The sequence below is a fragment of the Myotis brandtii genome, unplaced genomic scaffold, assembly GCF_000412655.1.
Source record: "Myotis brandtii unplaced genomic scaffold, ASM41265v1 scaffold187, whole genome shotgun sequence".
Lineage (NCBI taxonomy): Eukaryota > Metazoa > Chordata > Mammalia > Chiroptera > Vespertilionidae > Myotis > Myotis brandtii.
Window position 1 is genome coordinate 490,798 of NW_005356944.1, and position 20,166 is coordinate 510,963.

A 20,166-nucleotide genomic window follows, 5' to 3' on the forward strand; every position below is an offset into this window, starting at 1 on the left:
GGGTGCCAGGGGCTGGGCGGGGGCCTGGGCCCTGGGCTGGAGAGACGGTGCTGGTTGTTCCGTGAACTCGGGATGATCAGGGGCTGGCCGCCATGGGGCTCTCTGTGTCCCTAGCCTGGCCTGGTTCCGAGGGGCCTGGGGAGGAGGGGGAGGAGCCTGGCTGGCGGGCGCTGTGGTGACAGAGCCGTGCCTCCAGCCGGGCAGCTGGCCGGGACCTCCTCGGTGGAGATGTACCGCCAGGCGCTGCTGTGGGGCTGCCGCTGCGTGGAGCTGGACGTGTGGAAAGGGCGGCCGCCGGAGGAGGAGCCCTTCATCACCCACGGCTTCACCATGACCACGGAGGTGCCGCTGCGGGACGTGCTGGAGGCCATCGCTGAGACCGCGTTCAAGACCTCGCCCTACCCGGTCATCCTCTCCTTCGAGAACCACGTGGACTCGTGAGTAGCCGCTGATCCGTCGTCTGGCCCAGCATCCTCTAACACAGAGGCTCCTGGGGACCCCTGACCACCCAGAGGCAGCCTCCCATGTGGCCCGTTGGACGGCTCCTGTGACCTCTGACCCTGGGACCTTGCACTGACCCTGAGGATCTCTGACCTCTGACATTGGCCCCACAGGGCAAAGCAGCAGGCCAAGATGGCCGAGTACTGCCGCTCCATCTTTGGGGATGCGCTGCTCATCGATCCGCTGGACAAGTACCCGGTACGGGGGCTTGAGCCGGGGCAGGGCCTGGGGGGTGAGGGTGCCCCGGCTGGCCCTGACCTGTCTGTGCCCACCAGCTGGCCCCGGGCGTCCCCTTGCCCAGCCCCCAGGACCTGATGGGCCGCATCCTGGTGAAGAACAAGAAGCGGCACCGGCCCAGCACCGGCGTCCCCAACAGCTCCGTGCGCAAGCGGCCGCTGGAGCAGAGCAACTCGGCCCTGAGCGAGAGCTCCGCCGCCACCGAGCCCTCCTCCCCGCAGCTCGGTATGACCCGGCCCGGCCTTTGACCCTGATCCTGACCCTGACCCCCACCTCACTGGGCCCAGCCCTCCCTCCTGCTCCCAGCACAGCCTTCCTCCTCTCCAAGCCGCTCGCACCTCCTCACTGAGTGTGGGACCTCTGACCCCTGACCCCAGGCACCCACCTCACTGAACTAAACCCAAATTGGATTTGGCTCCATCGAACTGACCCCTCAACCTCAAACTCCCACCTCAAGAGCCTCCCCTCAGCCGGTTCTGGTCTCTGCCTCAGTGAGCCAAGTGCCCTGCTTTGAGTGTGATCCTCAGACTTCAGACGCCTGTCCTGTGACCCCACTGAGCTGCCCACTTGACCTCTCATGCTATTGAAGTCCTCCTTACCTCTGACCCCTGACTGACCCCTGACTTGGAATCTTGCCATGTCATCCTTTATCCTGGCTGCGCCACCCTACCTACGTTCTTGATGTCAATAACTCCGAGCCCTGACCTTTGACGCCCTCTGCCTCACCACTACGTCCAGCTCCGACTCTGCCCCTCCCCAGCCCCCCTGTCCTGAGAGTCCCCTTGATCCCCCACTGAGTCACTCCACACACAATGGGCACAGCCCCTCCCGCTGCGGGGTGTCTGTGTGTGTGCCCTGACCCCGGCCCCCGTGCCCCGTCCTCTGCAGGGTCCCCCAGCTCCGACAGCTGCCCAGGCCTGAGCAATGGGGAGGAGGCGGGTCTCGAGAAGCTGAGCCTGGAGCCTCGGAAGTCTCTGAGCGAGGAGGGGCCACAGCGGGGCCCTGATCTCGGACCTGCCGACCGTGAGGAGGAGGAGGAGGACGAGGAAGAGGAGGAGCAGCCAGACCCCAAAAAGCCGACCACGGATGAGGTCAGCCTGCCAGTGGGAGGCGTGCGCTGGGCCCCCTCAGGGCTGGCTTTGGCCGTAGTCAGCACTTTCTGCTGTCCTGCAGTTTGGGTGGGGGGGGCATGGAGAGGGGAGGAGAGGTCTTAGGTAAACAAGCACGGAAGCAAATGTGAGATTATGCTCGAGACGGGCCGGGGAGGGCTGAGCTAGGGTGCCGACGGGGTGGGGAGAGGGGAGGAGGGGTGTCTGACCCGGGCAGGGAGCTTGGGCGAGCAGATCGGAGGAGGGAGCAGCTGTGGCAGGGCCCAGTGGTCAGGAAGGGCCCGCAGACCAGGAGAGTGCTGAGTTCTGAGGAGTGGAGGTGACAGAACAGTCCGTCATGAGGTCGGGTTTGGGGGGACCCAGAGTGGGGAGGGTGGGTGGGCTGCGGAGCTCAGCAGCATGGGGGTGTTTGAGTCTTGCCGAGAGGAGATGGCAAGGTGGTGGCTGGAAATACCGTAATGACTGGGGATGGAAAATCAGGGACCTGTCTGCATGTGGCTCATTGAACCCCTGAAACTGAGTGAGAAATTCCAGCTTCCAGAATAAGGGAGCAGGAGGCAAACTAGGAGGGTGGGACCCGGGGCACCTGGGCCAGGCCCCGGGAAGACTTCAGGGCGGAAGGGCCCAGGGCTGACGGGCCATGGAGGGGCTGGGGCCCTTGCTGAGGCTCCTGGGTGGCCTGATTGCCGGGGCGGGAAGAGGGTCGGAGCCTCCTTCATGGCACAGGGCCGGTGAGGGAACGTCCAGCTGGTGGCTGGGGGACATGACACTGCTGACCCTGTGTCTGGGGGCCACAGGGCACTGCTAGCAGTGAGGTCAATGCTACTGAGGAAATGTCGACACTCGTCAACTACATCGAGCCTGTCAAGTTCAAGTCCTTCGAGGCTGCTCGAAGTGAGTGGGGTGGGACACGGTGGGGGTGGGAGCCAGCTTGGCCCTGCCAGGCCTGACCCCCCCTCCGGCCACCCCCAGAGAGGAACAAGTGCTTCGAGATGTCATCCTTCGTGGAGACCAAGGCCATGGAACAGCTGACCAAGAGCCCCATGGAGTTTGTGGAGTATCCTTTGGTGGCACTGGGGCCGTTGGGCCAGGCTGCGGGCACTCGGAGGCTGGTCAGATGTTCTGACCCCACTGATGCCGCCCGCTCAGGGTTCTGATGCTCCAGCACCCCCGGCTGGGTTTTGGAGGGGTCGGGGAGAATGCACAGGGGCTAGGCCAAGAAGTGGGGGCCCAAGGGGGTGAGCCCAGGCCGGGAGGTGGGTTCCCAGGAGCTGAGGCTGGGCCTGCAGCGCGGGGCTTCGGGCAGGAGGGGCGAGTGCTCGGCGTGGCCCCTGACTGCCAACCTGAGATACAACAAGCAGCAGCTCAGCCGCATCTACCCCAAGGGCACCCGCGTGGACTCGTCCAACTACATGCCCCAGCTCTTCTGGAACGTGGGCTGCCAGCTCGTGGCCCTCAACTTCCAGACCCTGGGTGAGCACTGGCCCCCTCGACCCCTGACCTCCGGCCCCCATCCTCACCGACTTCTGCCCCATGACCCTGCTAATTTATTTTAAATAGATTGTTATTGATTTCAGAGAGGAAGATAGAGAGAGAAAGAGAGGTAGAAACATCGATGATGAGAGAGAATCACCGATTGGCTGCCTCCCACATACCCCACACAGGGGATCAAGCCCACAACCTGGGCATGTGCCCTGACTGGGAATTGAACCGTGACCTCGTGGTTCATGGGTCAGACGCTCAACCACTGAGCCACGCTGGCTGGGCTAATTCTGTCTGAATGGACCTCTGACTTATCCCAGATTCCCAAACCAAACCGAGCCCGTGGCTGACCCCCACTCCTGACCTTCTTCCGTCTAATCTTTCCTAATGGTGGACCCCCGATCCCAGTTGTTCTGACCCTGTTGATCCCCCGGTCCCCCTCTGCACGGCACTGTCCTTCCTGACCCTCCTCCCGTGCTGCCCCCAGATGTGGCGATGCAGCTCAACGCAGGCGTGTTCGAGTACAACGGGCGCAGCGGCTACCTGCTCAAGCCTGAGTTCATGAGGCGGCCAGACAAGTCCTTTGACCCCTTCACCGAGGTCATCGTGGACGGCATTGTGGCCAATGCCTTGCGGGTCAAGGTGGAGTCAGATAGGGCGCGGGCCGGGGTGTCCTGGGGGCGGGACCCTCAGCAGCCGCCTCACCCTCCTGCTCCGCCAGGTGATCTCGGGGCAGTTCCTGTCGGACAGGAAGGTGAGCATCTACGTGGAGGTGGACATGTTCGGCCTCCCTGTGGACACGCGGCGCAAGTACCGCACTCGGACCTCCCAGGGGAACTCGTTCAACCCCGTGTGGGATGAGGAGCCCTTTGACTTCCCCAAGGTGAGCCTGGCGCCTGCCCACCTGCTGGGTCTCGGGGGGCAGGGGGGGACCAGGTGCATGGTGGCAGTCAGGCGTGGAGAGTGGGGGTGCCGAGGCACCTCAGGGCTGGGCCTGGCACCTCCAGACTTCTCCCCACGTCCTGCAAGTCCCAGGGTCAGGCTCAGGTGCCCCGCCTTCAGCAGGGTGAGAGAAGAGGACGGGAAGGTGAGGTGGGGGGGGGGGTCCCATGGCCTTGCAAGAGGAGTGGGCACAGCCTGCCCCCGTTCCCAGACAGGAGCCTGAGATCAGTCACAAGTCCACACCGGCTGCTCCCCACCTCCCAAACGGACTGGAGCTCTGAGCCCAGCTGGGCTGGTGTGTGGCCTCAGTGCCAGACTCCTGGCTCACTCTCCGGTCTCTAAGCTGGTGATCACCAGACCTGACCTGTCCCACGGTAGTGGTGCTGGGAGGTGGGTCAGCCTGTTCCTTTGGCTCAGGGTCTGCTGGCTGCTGGCTGCCCAATGGGCCATGTGCCACGGAGGGTGGGTCTACCATGGGCTCGGTAGTCATAGTGACGGGTGTTAGTCATTGGGTAAGCTTGTCTAAGGGTCCCCGCTGAGCTCTGGCCTTGGTGGCTGTGGGCAGCTCTGGCTCAGTGGCCAGGGGTCAGCTCTGTGACTTAGCGCCAGTCTGGGCCCTCAGGTGGTGCTGCCCACGCTGGCTTCGCTGCGCATCGCGGCCTTTGAGGAGGGCGGCAAGTTCGTGGGGCACCGGATCCTGCCCGTCTCTGCCATCCGCTCAGGTGAGGCCATCTGGGCTCTGGGCAGCCCGGGGCAGTGTGTGCGGGGACCTAGTGGTGCACATTCACCTTGCCCTCCGCCCTCCCAGGGTACCACTACATCTGCCTAAGAAACGAGGCCAACCAGCCTCTGTGCCTGCCTGCCCTGCTCATCTACACGGAGGCCTCTGACTACATCCCCGACGACCACCAGGGTGAGCCGCAGGGGCAGGCCACATGCGTGGGAAAAAAAAACGCCCCGCCCGTCTGGGAATGGCTCAGCTGAGTGGCCCCAATTGAGGCTGGGTTCTGCAGTCCCTTCAGGAGACCAGAGCTGGTGGGAGGGTGTGGCCCTGGGGTTCTGACTCCCAGGTCCTTGCCCTCTGCCCCTGCACAGATTATGCAGAGGCCCTGATCAACCCCATCAAGCATGTCAGCCTCATGGACCAGAGGGCCAAGCAGCTGGCCGCCCTCATCGGAGAGAGGGAGGTGAGCCAGGGCAGCTGGGGTCACTGGGGGTGAGGGTGCGGGTGCGGGTGGGGGTGAGGGCTGAACTCCGCTGGCCCTGGTGGAGAGGCACCTGCGCCTTCCCTGCCCCCTCCGTCTGCACCAGCCCATTCCACTGGCGCCCACTCCCGGCCGGCGGTCTGGCGCCTCGCCCCGAGAGGGAGAGGGACTGTTCATGGCCCTACAGCAAACACCAGTGTCATTTACCCTCTGCCCGAAGGCCTGTTCCCCTTTCTGGATTCTTCTCTCACCCAAACCAGAAAATAAAGCCAAGTGAATGCTGGGCATCAGCTCTTTCACCAACTTGGCTCACCTACCCCTCCCACCACCTGAGCTTGCCGTCCCCAGGGGAGAGATGGAGACACTGAGGCTCCGAGTCACAAAGGCCTGGCCTGGGCCTTCAGCCTCGGCCTGTCCACCGTGCTGCCCGGTGTGCGGCTTCTCACCGTCGGCTCAGCGGCCCTGGGTCGCTCCGCATTTTAAGGAGGCGAGACCCTCCCTTCTGCGTGTGAGAGGCCTTCAGGACGCACCAGGCTAGATTCCTCCAGCTTCACGCAGGGCCGGAGAGGGGGTGCGGGTTCTGCCGCTCCACCAGGGCAGTTGGAAGCCGCAGGAGCTTTTGCTGCGGCTCCTGTGCGCCATGAGATGTCAGTGGCTTCTGTGGGGAGGGGTCAGGAGCAGAGACTCGCCCGCACGTCTAAACCCAGTCCCCCGGGGCCTGCGGCAGGCAGGGAGAGGCCGCTGCTTGAAGCTGTTAGCCAGAGAGGCTGGTGCCCACTCTGCACTCACTTCCTTCGTTGATTTAATCAGGAGCTAAGTAACTAGGAAGATGAGCAGCTGTGGGCAAGGGTGGAGACAGGAGGAGACTTGGGGCCGGGCCAAGGCTTTCCGGAACAGTCTGGAAGTTCCTGAGCACAGGCAATGGGGCCCAGCATCCTAGAGACATCCTCTCACATTATCCCCCCACCTCACATTATCTCCCCCCACCCCATGTGGAAAGGGGTTTAGACCTTTTGTTTCTCGTGTAGTTGTCTTAACAGCTCCATGTTACGGATGAGGAGCCCAGGGCCAGCTGGGCAGAGGGACGCGGACCAGGGGCACGGGGCAGCCCCTGGAGGCTGTGTGGGACAGAGGGGCCTGGAGAGGACAGTGTTCTGGAAAGAGCATCCTGCTTCCTCCCCCACAGGCTCAGGCTGGCCCGGAGACAAGCCAGGAGACCCAGTCTCAGCAGCAGGGATCCCAGCTGACCCCAAACCCCACACCCAGCCCACTGGACACCTCTCCCCGGCGGCCCCCCGGCCCCCCCACCTCCCCCACCAGCCCTTCCCTTAGCAGCCCAGGTAAGGGGCGGCCTGGGCCTGGGGTGGCCTGAGGGGAGTGGCTCCACTGTCCCCCGGCTTTTCACAGTCCGGCCTCTGCTCCCCAGGTCAGCGGGATGATCTCATTGCCAGTATCCTGTCAGGTAGGGCCCTGGCTGGTGGGGGTGGGGCTATCCCAGGAGGGGGGCCTGTTCTGGGGGGGAGCTTCCGGAGGAGGCAGGACCACTCCTGGGGGGTGGGTGCCCCTGCAGGGTTGGCCTGGCCCCGCCCAGCCCGCCTTCGCTCTGCTGCTCACAGACCACCACCTCCCCCACCAGCCCTTCCCTTAGCAGCCCAGGTAAGGGGCGGCCTGGGCCTGGGGTGGCCTGAGGGGAGTGGCTCCACTGTCCCCCGGCTTTTCACAGTCCGGCCTCTGCTCCCCAGGTCAGCGGGATGATCTCATTGCCAGTATCCTGTCAGGTAGGGCCCTGGCTGGTGGGGGTGGGGCTATCCCAGGAGGGGGGCCTGTTCTGGGGGGGAGCTTCCGGAGGAGGCAGGACCACTCCTGGGGGGTGGGTGCCCCTGCAGGGTTGGCCTGGCCCCGCCCAGCCCGCCTTCGCTCTGCTGCTCACAGAGGTGGCTGTGGCCCCGCTGGAGGAGCTCCGAGGCCACAAGGCTCTGGTGAAGCTCCGGAGTCGGCAGGAGCGCGACCTGCGGGAGCTGCACAAGAAACACCAGCGGAAGGCATTTGCTCTCACCCGCCGACTGCTGGACAGCCTGGCCCAGGCCCGGGCCGAGAGCAGGTGCCGGCCCCGGCCGGGTGTCCTGTGAGTGTCCGGTCCGCCTGTGTGGGCTGTGCTGCGTGCGTCGACGTGAATGTGTGTGCAGGGGTGTGAGTGTCTCTGCACTAGGTGGGCTCGGAGGATGGCAGGGTGACCAGGGGACTCTCCTTGACCCCCAAGGAGGAGGGTTTGGTGCCAGGGAGAGAGAGAGGAGGCTTCCCTTGCTCAGTCCCACCCTCTTCCCACCTGGGAGCCATGCCTCATTGGAAGACAACAAGAGGAGCATGTGTTTGAGAAACTGTTGCCCAGACAGGCTCCCATCGTTTCAGTGAAATGAACTGGCCCCTTATTAGCATAATAAACCCCGCCCTTGGGCCACTGTCCATCATTGCCAGCTGGGAAATGCCCTGCCACCCTCTGCCCTCCCAGCCCAAGTTCCTGTGATGCCCTGAGCATCACCGGGGGGTTCTTCCCACAGAGTCGGGGAGGACAAGAAGGAGGAGGAGGAGGAGGTGAGGCGGTACCAGGAGTTCCAGAAGAGACAGGTGCAGAGCCTGCTGGAGCTGCGGGAGGCCCAGGCGGACGCCGAGGCCGAGCGGAGGCTGGAGCACCTGAGACAGGTGAGGGGGGTGTAGTCAGGGAGCGCCTGCTTCTTGGACAGACCTGTCATTAGCCTGTCTCACCTGCTGGTTACCTGTGTCCACAGGCTCTGCAGCGGCTCAGGGAGATTGTCCTGGATGCTCACACCACTCAGGTCAAGAGGCTGAAGGAGATGAATGACAGGTGAAGGCACAGGATCTTGTATGGGGGGTGGCGGGGGGGCTCCCTGGTGCCGGGACAAGGGCAGAGCCCCCAGTCCTGCCACTGACCCTTCCTCTTCCCCCACCACTCCTCCAGGGAGAAGAAGGAATTGCAGAAGATCCTGGACAGGAAACGCCACAACAGTATCTCGGAGGCCAAGACAAGGGAGAAACATAAGAAGGAGGCGTAAGGGCCTCGGGGCGGGAGCCGTGTGGGCGCTGGGCAGGCCGGGCGGGGTGCCGGCAGTGGGCCCACTCTGCCTTGCCCCTGTGCAGGGAGCTGACAGAGATCAACCGCCGCCACATCACGGAGTCTGTCAACTCCATCCGCCGGGTGAGTGAGGCTCAGGTGCCTCCGTCTTCCTTCAGTCATCAGAGACCCAGCTCCTTGGTGCTGGCCTGGTGCCCTGGAGGGTTCCCAAAGCCCTGCCCTCCGGCCCCCACCGCCCCTCAAGCCCACACCATCGAAGCCAACTGTCTCTAACCGAGCCCCATGGCTTTGGAGGCTGGGCCTGGAGCATTAGCCACAAGAATTAGTTTCTCAGACCCCTGGGCACGCAAGGAGCCTGGCCCCTCCCTCAGGACCTCGGCTGAGCTCTTGTCCCCCCCTGACAGCTGGAGGAGGCCCAGAAGCAGCGGCATGAACGCCTCGTGGCCGGGCAGCAGCAGGTCCTACAGCAGCTGCTGGAAGAGGAGCCCAAGGTGAGTGCTCGGGCGAGGTGGGCACTTGGGCAGCAGGCGGAGTGCTAGGTGGCCCGTCCTGTGATCCTCCTCCTCCTCCCACAGCTGCTGGCCCAGCTGGCCCAGGAATGTCAGGAGCACCGGGCCAGGCTGCCCCAGGAGATCCGCCGGTGTCTGCTGGGCGAGACGTCGGAGGGGCTGGGGGACGGACATCTGGTGGCCTGTGCCAGCAATGGTCACGCGCCTGGGAGCAGCGGGCACCTGTCCGGTGCTGACTTGGAGAGCCAGGAGGAAAATACGAAGCTCTGAAGTGGCTGAGCAAGAGGTGGCCACCGGGCCAGGGTGGGCGCTGGGAGGAGGCCGGAAGCCAAGACACTAATGCTCTTTTTTTCTTTTAACTTTTTATCTTTAGAAATTTTATTTTTTTAAACTGAGGCGAGCACCCTGCACTAACTTCCTTCCTTCACCCTCTCGGGGCCCCATTAGTCCCCAGCCCCTCCTTCCTGTCCTTAGTCCTCAGGAAGGTGCTGGATCACTCTGGGCCAGAGAGCTTGAGCGGGGCCCTTGCCCCCCGTGCCACCCACACCCCAGAGTGGGAGCTATGCCCTCACCTCCCTGGGGAACACCATGCGGAGGCAGAGCGCTGGGCAGTAGGGGTCACATTCTTTCTCTATTCTCTGGGGACTTTTTTTTTACGTGAATAAAAGTGGATTTCAGGGACCCTGTGTGCAGCGTGGTTTGGGGTGGCGCAGTGCTAGAGAGAACCCTGGGTCGCAGGCCCTCTCTGCCCCTTCTTCTGGGGCCTCAGTTTCCTCATATATAAAATGGGCTTGTGGGCACTCTGGGGTTGAGGTCAGGCCCCCAGTGATGGGGTGCGGGTTTGAACCTTCTTCTTTTTTTTCTTTTTTAATTAATGTTTTTATTGATTTCAGAGAGAGGAAGGGAGAGATAGAAACATCAATGATGAGAATCACAGATCGGCTGCCCCCTGCATGCCCCCTACTGGGGATGGAGCCCACAACCTGGGCCTGTGCCCTGACGGGGAATCGAACCCTGACCTCCTGGTTCATAGGTTGATGCTCAACCAGAGCCACACCTGCCGGGCTGGGTTTGAACCTTGATACCTGCTTGCCTGGAGCCTGCAGATCTTCCCAATAACCTGATACCAGAGGCTCTGTGGCCACCCCCAGGCTTTCCTGCCCCTGTGCCCTCTGCCCCTGTGCCCTCATTTTTCTCCCTTCTGGGCTCTTGTCCTCTCTTAATGGAGGCTCAGGCCCTGCCCCCTTCCTTTTGCCTAATATGACCCAAGGGCCCAGCATCTTCCGCTGAGGCTGCTCTGGGCTCCATGAGGCAGTTGACTCTGTGTCAGGAGACGGACTGGGGTGGAGCTGGGCAGCGATAGGTGGGAAGTGGGTGGGCCTGGCAGTGACCCTTGGGAGAAGGGAAGCTGGCGGTCGCAGACACAGGGGCTGGGACACCCAGCGCCCCCTCCTGCCTGTGAGGGAGATGTTATGCCTGTTTTGCAGGTGAGGAAACTGAAGCCCAGACAGAAGTCCCGTGTGCCAGGCCAACTCAAGGTGTCCTGACCTGGAGGCAGGGCAGGTCTGAAGCCTCCATGGCAGATGGTCTACAGCTGGCCTGGCGGACCTGCTCCCTGCCTCGGGACAGCGAGGAGTGGCAGAGACCCGCGGCGCGGCGAGGGTGCGGCTGGGCTCTGCTGCAGGGGCAGGCTGGCACTCCTTCAAGGCCTCTCCCCGCTTCCTGGCTGAGCGTCCCGGCTGCCTGCCTCCCTCCTCCAGAGGAAGGCAGCCTCTTATCTGGGCTTATCTCCTGCCAATTGAGTATTTTCTTTCTTTGTTTTTGCTGCAGCCTCAGGCAAACAGATGGGGTGGGGAGGCCGGAGAAACTGGACTTCCAGAGTGGAGGCTCTCCCAGGGCAGGGGACCTCCACTCTGGGCCCTGCTTCTGGGGTCAGTCCTTGTCCTTTCCCCAAATCTGTCCACCGCACTGTGTGTCCAGGCCCCGCAGCAGCCAACTCCTACCTTCTTGGCTTGCCTCCTCTTAGAGAAACACTACACGCCAGTCCCCTGGTCCTCAAAGACCAGGCTAAGCTCCAAACTCCTGGGTATGACATACGAGCCCCTCAGAAGCCTGGCCTCTGCTGCTCCCCTCTCCTTCCAGGGTCCACTCTTTCCTCTCCCCAGAATGACAGCCCGCTCCCCCAGCTCTCCCTTCGAGTCCCAGCTCTAACTCACCGGCTGTCTTAATTCATCTCTCTGTACCCAGCACCAATCACTGGCTCATCTGTAGGGGGCGCCAATAAATCTTTCTGAAGTCGAGCTCGGAGCTCTGCTCCCAGGTCCTGCAGCTTCTCTGGTTCCCTATTTATCACTCTATTCACAGCCCTTGGCCGGCCTTCCGCCACCCCCTCCCCCGTCCTGCGCGCCCAGCCAGCTCCCCTAGCAGCGCTGGCCCCGGGCCGGCCACACAGTAGCTGTCCTGAAGGACTGACCCAAATAGGAACAAATGACCCTCCCCGGGGGACGGCGGCACGGTTTGCAGCGCACGGAATTCCGGCGGCCGGCCGGCCTGCGGTCCCCAATTACCAGATTAGAGATAAGGGCCTGGAAGTCCCTGGGGCTCGACTGGCCAAGAGGCCCAGCTCCGCTCGCCGCCTCGACCCCTCCCGCCGCCACTCAGAGCCCACGTGCCTCTTATGCACAAGACGGCGGCGCCCCCTGAAACTGCCAGCGCTGCGCTGCCGCGAAGCCCCCAGCGACCGACAGTAAGCGCGCGGTGTAGATGGGGGCTTTATTAGCACATTCCGTGGCGAGCGGCAGCCGCGGGGTCACCGCGAGGAGAGGGTTCTGGGGGTTCCGACCAGCAACTTGGCGCGGGCGCCGGGGGCAACCCACTTCCAGCGGCGGAGGGCGGAGGAACTTCAAAACTTCCGCTGAGTGGGAGCCTCCCCAGTCCCCGCACACACCGGAAGGGAACCCGGCTCCGGTCAGGACTCCTCCTTCCGACACGGGGAGACCGGATCCTCTGCGGAGGCGACTTCCGCCCACACCCAAGATGGCCGCCGGGCGGCGCGCAGGGGCGCTTCCGCGTGGGAAAGAAGGTCACTGGGAGGGGGCGGAGCCTCCTCTCCCCGAGTTCCGATCCCACCAGGACTGGAAAAAGCGCGTCCAGCTGGACTTCTGCCGCATCTGCGTTGCTGTGCCAGCGCTCTTCGGGCGAGGGAGACCCTTCGGTGGGAAGACGGAAGGGTTAGATGAGTTAGCAGGGCCCGCCATTCCGGAAGCCCATCTCTAAGAGACAACAGCCCCCAGCATGCCCCGTACCGAGGGGGTCTCCTGACCACTTTCCTAAGCAGGAGAGATCACTGGTTTGGGCCCTTAGGGGCGGGCGGTTAGATCCTGACGCTCCTTGTTGGGGGCGGGGAGAGAGGACCGGAGGACCCTGTGTGTTAGCGCGAGAGCTGGAGGTCTACCACCGGGAAGATGGGACCGCAGCCCGAGAATTAAAGGGGTCCGAGGGGTGCTCTCCCTCCACGGAGCACGCCTGTGCCATTCCCCCACAGGCACGGATTCCCTAAACTCTTAGGGACCCCACGGGACTTGCAACCAGGGGAGCAATGGGCAGCGGCAGCTCGGGGCTAACTCCCTGAACCTGTCTCCAAGGCCCCCTTTCTCTGACTCCCCAGTGAGCTAAAGCAGCCCAGCCTGGGCTCTCCTGTTGCTTCTTCTACGCCCTTCCTTGTTTCACTCTCCTAAGTATGTTTTTGCTGTGATCGGTACATTCTTGCTTGCTTTACTTAAAAAAAAAAAAAAAAGTCCAAAGTTGAAGGCAAAGAACCCGGACACCTGGAAGGGGTCGGCTGGGAACACAGATGCCCATGGGCTTTGCGTTCCACGGATTTGGGGCCCCAGATCTCGGCCTTCTGGAGCGGGGTCTGGACTACAAATCCCGGCATGCTCTGGGACTCGAAAAGGGACCGGTCCTGAGACTGCAGGTCCCGGCATGCCCCGGGAGCCCGAGGGGAGGGGGCCCGGAAGTCCAAGTCCCGGCATGCACCGGCACGGGTCCTCCCCTTCGTCGCTCCGCGCTCACCTTAAAGGAGCCCTGGAACTCGTCGCTCATCCTCCGGAGCTCGCGGCCGTAGCGCTGTGCTGCCCAGAGGTTTGGGGGCGCTGAACGCGAGCGGCCGCGGAAGGGGCTGGGCTCCCCCTCCTCGGTGTCGTCATCCTCCTCGGTCCCCGTGGGGTACGAGCTGTGGCGGCTCCGCGGCTCCACAGACCCAGCGCCTGCAGAGAGGGTCGACAGTGCGGGCTGGCGTGAACCGCAGCTCCTCTGCGCCCCAGCCTTTGCCCCTCTGGCCGCTGATGTACTTGTGTGCACAACAGCTCCAGCTCCCGCATGTAAATCGAGGGAAGCTCCTGGAGCTTTTGTGAAGATCTGAATTAACTTCTCATTAACCCTACAAATCGTAACTGAGCCCTCAGTGTATATAAAAGGACCTTCCGCTGTGCCTGGCACAAAATCAGGGCATAAGAAATGGTAAGTTACAGTTATCCGTGCAAGGCCTATGGGTTGCTAGCTCTTTAATCATCGCCATCCTGCAGCAGAGCAGGCCATTCCCCTGGATGAGGAGGTTCCCGGCCCGGCCGCAGCGCTGAACTCCAGCCCTGCAAGCCACCTCCCGGTGCTCATTGCTTCACTCCTGGGGTACGGCCTGCAGGAGACCCTGGAGAACCAGGGGCAGCGGCCATGTTTGTGCCTCCCACAGCACCTGCGCTGGAGAAAATGTCCTGACCAGCGTGTTGACATTTTTAGGTAATATTTACGGAGCACTTACTCTGTGCTCGGCCCTGGGCATGGCCTCATTACCCTCTTAGCCATGTGGGGAGTGAGTACTAACTGCCCGTGTTCTGCAGATGGAGACAAGCTAACAGGGTCAGGAGCGCCCAGCTGTGAAGCTCTGAGGCTGCAAGTGCCTAGAGGTTTGTTGGAATCCAAAGTCCAATGATTATCCTTTGAGCTTCACCTCTTTCCTTATCCACCCACCTTCACTCTCTGAACCTGTCTTCGCCTCCGTGTGGGGATCAACCCAGCCCTTACTCCCAGTGACTGTGGAAAGGTCACAAAATAGAGCATGAAAGTGCTTTGTGAACTGGAAGTGCGTGACGGGTCATTATTCTACTGAGTTGGGAGTTTGACTTGTGTACTGTGTGCCATCCCCCCACTTCTGCCAACCCCACCCCCATATCCAGATCAACAAAGACCTAGAACTACTCCTAGGACCAAACACCCAGACCCAAGTAATAGCGTGGAAGGTGGGTCTGGAACAGGTGCCCAGAGCTGCTCAGCATGCGTGGCAGGGCCGGCTGTCAGGGAAGGCATTTTGAAGGAAGCAAGATTCAGGTCAGGTTTTGAAGCCAGGGGGTAACAGTGTCTTCTCCCTCCAGAAGACCTTCAGCAGAGCCCTCCGGCCAGCTGCAGGGGCTGCAGGGCCTCCAAGGGTCCCAGCCCCAGATACATGGCTGAGAAACCCAACAAGGGAACAGAGGGCTGGGTCCAGAAAGGCTTAGGCCAAGAGGGTGTGGTCAGAGCGCCTGGCTATTCAGGGCTTCACCAAAGCCCAGGCCCGAGGTCAGGAAGAGACCCCCACAAAGCCCTTGAGGATGGAGGTGGCAGTGGGGAACAGACAGCTAAATCAGGAGTGGGCGGGGATAGGGACCAGAGGAGCCGGGAAAAGGAAGACCCCTGACAGGGTCAGGCCCATCTGCAGGTCACTTCCCAGTTCTGTGGGATGTGGGAGGTGAGGCAGGGGCAGTAGCTAGGTAGGTCCCACCTCAACCATATTTCCTGCTTTCATAGCCTGAAGCCTCCTACCTTCCCAGTGAGGTGGATGCCTAGTTCTCCCTATTTTAGAGATGAAGACTCCGGCACCCAGAGGTTAGGAACTTGTCTGAAGTCACACAATTGGCCACGTAAGTGCTCAGGAAATGTCAGCTGTTACTCTCCTTTACCAGCTCTGAGAACCCAAACAGCCACCACACTTAGATGCAGGGCCCGAGAGAAGGGAGGGGCGTGATCTGCAGATGGACAGTCTGGGCACTGCCTCCTGATCAGGAATCACAAGCAGAAGGACACTTGGTGTGTCACTGAAGAGCTTCACTTGCATTCATTCATCATGTCCTCACACCCTCGCAGGGAAGTTACTCACTGTCCCCATTTGGCAGTGAGAAAACTAAGGCACAGAGAGAGTAATTTGCCCGAGGTCACTCAGCCAGTAGGTAGCAGAGCAGAAATCTAAACCTGAGTCTGCCTCCAGGGCCTGTACCCCTCATTCTCATGCCTCAGGCGCCCCCTTGGGGGCCCAGGTTGGAGAATGCACCCTGGCTTTCTGCTTATGTCAGCTTCAGCTGGAGGCTAGCCTCTGGGGTGGAGGGTTTTCACCAAAGCAGTGGATTTAGCAGTGCAAACTCGCCACTGTCAAAGTGACACATTTGTGTCAACTGGAATTTTAAAAGTGTCCTATTTACTAGAAAAAACCTAGGAGATTTCTGTGAACCTGTGGGGAGGGAACATGCCATCTGAACCATCCCACCTCAGTCAGCAGTCACCCCTGCACACTGCTGGGCAGGGCAGAGGTGGCCTCTCCCCACTTCCGGAAGGTCAGGAAGAGGGAGGGGGCGTGGCTTCTCTGGGTGGGAGCATGGGTGGGTGCCTAGACCTGCCCACTCATACCACCCTCCCAGGGTGAGCCTGGGGCTGGTGTGGGGCAGTGGGAAGAGTCTATGGCTGGAGATACCCCACCCCCCAGCAAAGCTTTAAGTTCTTTACCCCCATGGGGCTTCCAGGTAAGTGGGTGGGACTGAACACGTCCCTGGTCAGGCTTCGGCGAGCATCCTTGCAGACTTAACTAAACAGTAGCCTGCAGACAGTGGGAGGCAGTGAAGCTTTGCCATCAGCAGGGCTCTCCCACTGCCTGCCCCCAGCAGGCAGAGCAGCACACAGCCCGTGTAGCTTCTAGCACCTGCAGGCTCAGGCCCAGACTCCCTGTGTACCCTAAAGCCATTTGGGGACCAAAGCCCCTTACTGGCCTGCAAAGAACATATACCCCCATCTTGCTCAGAGCTGACGAAAGCAGAAAGCAGGGGCTGGCAAATGTCTTCTGTAACGTCAGAGAGTAAATATTCGGGTGTTATGTAGGGACCTGGAAACGAATTTCATATCATTTTCATGTTATGAAATGTTCTTGGACCTGTTGTCAACTATTTAAAATTAAAAAAAAACATTCTTAGCTCATGGTCTGTACAAAAAGAGGGATTTAGCCTGTGACTATGGTTTGCCAACCCCTGCTCTAAACCCAACTATGTCTGTCCTCTGTCTGAAACCTTCAATGGCTCCCTATTGCTTATGAGATAAAGTTCAAACTCTGGAATGGCTTTTAAGCCCTTACATTCTGGTTCTAACCAATACTTCACTTGTTTGCCACCAGGGGGTATTGGTTATTCATGTCTTCCTCTCTGCTTAATAAATGGCAACCCCCAGGTCTGCTCAGAGCCTGGGCCAACTCATAGTAATAATCATGATGATCACAGTAATAGTAAGAATAGCATACACTCCTCTGTGCCAGGCACTGTTTCAAAACACTTTTCCTGTATTAACTCATTACAACCCAATGAGGTGGGACTGGTTCTATTCCCATTTAACAGATAAGGAAACTGAGGCAAAGTTAACTGACCTGTTCAAGCTCTACCTGCTAATAAAGAGTAAAGACATGTTTCAACCCTGCAGCCTGGCCCTGGTGCCCAGTGCTGAGCTTTTTCTCCCACTGGGTGTCCTTCCCTCTCCACCATCCATCACCCACAGCTCACCATGCACCAGACCCTCCCAGGCACTGGGCTACGTGCTGGGCTGGCACAACACATAGGGTGGCTGCAGTCCATGTCCCGGGGACACTTACAGTCCAGCGGGGGCCAGAGGCAGGGCGTATGAAGAGTGAGGGGACCCTGCCCATCTGGAGGAAGGCAGTGGCTCTGCTGGATCACTGGCACTTAGGGATCTTTTATGGAAAAATCACTTGCTTTTTAGACATTGAAAAGGTTTAAGAAATCCGCCGACCAGCGTGGCTCGGTGGTTGAGCATCAACCTATGGACCAGGAGGTCATGGTTCGATACCTGATCAGGGCACATGCCCAGGTTGCAGGCTCGATCCCCAGTAGGGGGCGTGCAGGAGGCAGCCAATCCAGGATTCTCTTATTGATGTTTCTCTCTCTCCCTCTCCCTGCCTCTCTCTGAAATCAATAAAAACATACATTTTTTTAGAGTGTAAGAAATCCTGTGTGGTGGTGTCTGTTTTCTCCCCACAGCCCTCCTCGTGGCATCGCCTTGGCTCCTTATTGCTGCTTCAGACCGTCCCCATGCCCTCCTCCCTAAATCTAGTTTCTCAGGATGTGCCAGCCCCCCTCTCCATGCCTCAGGCACCCCCAGACCCAGGTCACACCCCTACTTGTGCAGGAGGTTGCTCCAGCTCCCTCCCTCTCTCCTTTGCCACTCCATTCCTAGAACAGACGTGGTCCTTCCCACCTCCTGGCCTTTCCTTTCCTTGACTTCCTTCACCCGTCCTCACTCTCCTTCCCCCGGGCAGAACCTAAACTATTTAAAAACATAAAAACCATTCTTAGCTCATGATCTGTACAGAAAGAGGGATTTAGCCTGTGACTGGTTTGCCAACCCCTGGTCACCATCAATAACTCCGTCCCAAGTCGCCACAGGCTCACCACCACCTCCTATAGGCCCTGGCGATGCCCTGGATGCCTGAATCCGATCACTTGGCTCTACTCAAAGCCCTCCCCTGTCCTCACTCCGCCTCTCCAACTCCCTGCCCTCACTCCGTCCCCTCAGGCCACACTGGCCTCAGGGCCTTTGCCCAACCCATCCCTTCCAGATCTCTCCACTGGTAGCCGCAGGGCTCAAGCCTTCATCCCTCCCAGTCTTTGCTCAAACAGGTGCTTCTCCCCAAGGCAGACCCGGCCACCTCAGTTCAGATCACTCCCCTGGCCCCCAGTGCTCCTGATCTGGAGAAAGGAAAGACTCTCTATCATTTACTTGTTTGTTTGTTTATGGCTTGTCTCCCCCACTGACTAGAATGTAAGAACCACAAGGGCAGGGACTGCTATCTCTTCTGTTCACTGGTGTCCCCTGGCAGCTGGGACCGCACAGGGCACAGATTAAATACCCAATACAGAGGAGGAGCAGCCAGGTGTGAGTGGAAAGCTGTTGGGAGCAGAAATACAGCAAGTGCAAGGATCTGGACGTTAGAGTGTGTCTGATGGCGTGTGCCCGTGGGCTGCGGAGGAGCCTTCTTGCCCCTGGAAATGGGGGGAGGGTCATTTAGGCTTCAGCAGGCAAGGGGCCTGTTCTTCTTTTTAAAAGTTTTTTATATTGACTTTTTAGAGAGAAGAAGGGAGGGAGAAAGAGAGAGAAATATCAATGTGAGAAACATCAATTGGACAGCACGTGCCCTAGACGACTAGGGATTGAACCCCGCCACCTTTTATTTTATTACTATTTTTTAAATATATATTTTTTATTGATTTCATAGAGGAAGGGAGAGAGATAGAAACATCAATGATGAGAGAGAATCATTGATTGGCTGCCTCCTGCGTGCCCCCTACTGGGGATCGAGCCGGTAACCCCAACACATGCCCTTGACTGGAATCGAACCCGGGACCCTTCAGTCTGCAGGCCGACTTTCTATCCACTGAGCCAAACCGGCTAGGGCCCCCGCCACCTTTTAGTGCACCAGACAACACTCCAATCATCTGGGCCACAGCAGCCAGGGCTGGGGGAGGGAGGGATAGTTTTTGCTTTCAAAAGATCTCTGTGGTTTTTCTGAGGTGCCAAGGCCTGTGCCAGGCCCTGGGGAGTGGAGACAGAAATGGTCACTGCCCTCCAGTGCCCATCCTTCCATTCGGCCTATGCTCCTCCGCGCGCCTCCCCCCCCCCCACACACACACACAGACTAGCTGCCAGGGAGGACTGTCCGCCTCTAGTGGTTACTAGCCTTTGGCAACCAGCAAAGATAGCCCAGGTGTGGGTGTGAGCCACAAGTTGAGAAAGAACAGACCTGGAGGCTTAACCCTGCTTTACCCCAAGGGAACCAGCAAACAAGTGTGACCTTAGGCAAGTCACTTCCCCTTTCTGGTTCACTGCCTGACTCTCAGTGATTTGCTGTGGTCCTACCCTAACCGCCACATTCTTTGAGCATTTCCCAAGCACCAGCACTATAATTACTCTCCTAATCACCCTAACAGCCCACAATGGTGGGGATTCATTGCTCTGTTTTACAGAAGAGGAAAGCTGAGGTCCAGAGAGGTTGGGGACTTACCCAAAGCCACCCAGTGAGTGTGGATGAGGCTGAGGTGCAGGGAGCTACTGGGCTGGGAGCAAAGTGGACAGGCAGGTGGTTGTGTGTGTGTGTTGGGGGGTGCCTACCGTCATGGTGGCTGCTGCTGGCCGGCTGGCCCTGCTGGTGACCAGCTTCCCCCAGGAGACCCGGGACCGTACTCCAGTGCTTGTTGAGGCCTGGGGGCTGGTCCCCTGTGGGGCTGGGGCCCAGGCCCCTATCTGCAGGGCTGGAGTCTTCCTGCTCACTGTGCTCAAACTCTGGGATCTGGAACATGCTCTGGGCTGTAGGGGCGAGAAGGTAGGTAGTTATGGCCCAGCTGGGGAAACGGTCGCTGGTGGGGGCGGGGGAGCAGGCGCCCCTGTTCCCTCTTCCACCTTAGGATCCCGGGTCCGCCCTGCCTCCCAGGCCCCAGTCTGTCTCCTGAGTCCGGCCGGGCAAGCTCAGCCCGTCCACCCAGAACCGCCATCTCCTTCCGGAACCTTGGTGCTGCGGAGCCCCAGGCTCCCGCCCCCCGCCCAGGCTTCGGCGGCACGCAAGACTCACCCCAAGCCCGATCTCGAGGCCCCTGACCCGAGCCTGCGCCTCCCTCTAGCCCGGAGGGAGCCCGGCTCTAGTTGCCTGGGCGACGGGAACTGTCACCGACGAGACCCAATCGCTTATGGAAATGTCACCAGGGCCGGCCAGGAGGTGGGGCCACTGTGGGCCC

At 60.4% G+C, this 20,166-nt stretch overlaps 2 protein-coding genes and 1 long non-coding RNA gene across 5 annotated transcripts in view; 2 read left to right on the top strand and 1 right to left on the bottom strand.

Annotated features, from left to right (window-relative positions):
* PLCB3 (phospholipase C, beta 3 (phosphatidylinositol-specific)) overlaps positions 1 to 11,399 on the top strand; it is a 14,488-nt gene extending 3,089 nt beyond the window's left edge. The window contains exons 10-31 of one of the 2 annotated variants that reach the window (XM_014538003.1): positions 197 to 437; positions 615 to 699; positions 777 to 963; positions 1,627 to 1,829; positions 2,645 to 2,741; positions 2,820 to 2,904; positions 3,196 to 3,320; positions 3,817 to 3,971; positions 4,051 to 4,212; positions 4,894 to 4,993; positions 5,080 to 5,184; positions 5,367 to 5,458; positions 6,663 to 6,816; positions 7,219 to 7,254; positions 7,409 to 7,601; positions 8,035 to 8,176; positions 8,263 to 8,339; positions 8,454 to 8,543; positions 8,633 to 8,690; positions 8,972 to 9,058; positions 9,143 to 9,362; positions 10,564 to 11,399. In XM_014538003.1, the coding sequence (XP_014393489.1) occupies positions 197 to 437; positions 615 to 699; positions 777 to 963; positions 1,627 to 1,829; positions 2,645 to 2,741; positions 2,820 to 2,904; positions 3,196 to 3,320; positions 3,817 to 3,971; positions 4,051 to 4,212; positions 4,894 to 4,993; positions 5,080 to 5,184; positions 5,367 to 5,458; positions 6,663 to 6,816; positions 7,219 to 7,254; positions 7,409 to 7,601; positions 8,035 to 8,176; positions 8,263 to 8,339; positions 8,454 to 8,543; positions 8,633 to 8,690; positions 8,972 to 9,058; positions 9,143 to 9,346 (2,678 nt within the window). In that variant the 3' untranslated portion in view covers positions 9,347 to 9,362; positions 10,564 to 11,399. Of the gene's footprint in view, positions 1 to 196; positions 438 to 614; positions 700 to 776; positions 964 to 1,626; positions 1,830 to 2,644; positions 2,742 to 2,819; positions 2,905 to 3,195; positions 3,321 to 3,816; positions 3,972 to 4,050; positions 4,213 to 4,893; positions 4,994 to 5,079; positions 5,185 to 5,366; positions 5,459 to 6,662; positions 6,817 to 7,218; positions 7,255 to 7,408; positions 7,602 to 8,034; positions 8,177 to 8,262; positions 8,340 to 8,453; positions 8,544 to 8,632; positions 8,691 to 8,971; positions 9,059 to 9,142; positions 9,363 to 9,449; positions 9,758 to 10,563 lie in introns of those variants that run through there. The other variant, XM_014538004.1, reaches the window with a different exon arrangement.
* A 430-nt stretch (positions 11,400 to 11,829) lies between these two features.
* Positions 11,830 to 20,123, bottom strand: BAD (BCL2-associated agonist of cell death). Of its 2 annotated transcripts, none has more exons than XM_005864189.2 (4): positions 20,004 to 20,123; positions 19,547 to 19,741; positions 13,151 to 13,344; positions 11,830 to 12,285 (listed from the first exon to the last, which is right to left on the bottom strand). In XM_005864189.2, the coding sequence occupies exons 2-4, from the start codon at positions 19,731 to 19,733 to the stop codon at positions 12,160 to 12,162; spliced, it is 507 nt and encodes a 168-aa protein (XP_005864251.1). In that variant the 5' UTR covers positions 19,734 to 19,741; positions 20,004 to 20,123; the 3' UTR covers positions 11,830 to 12,159. The 2 variants fall into 2 exon arrangements, with proteins under 2 accessions (XP_005864251.1, XP_014393493.1); XM_014538007.1 differs by lacking the exon at positions 20,004 to 20,123 and adding an exon at positions 19,835 to 19,975.
* LOC106725760 lies at positions 13,353 to 15,487 on the top strand. The gene is made up of 2 exons (XR_001361699.1): positions 13,353 to 13,873; positions 13,975 to 15,487. It is a non-coding gene; the product is annotated as an uncharacterized LOC106725760 (long non-coding RNA).
* Positions 20,124 to 20,166: the final 43 nt, after the last annotated feature.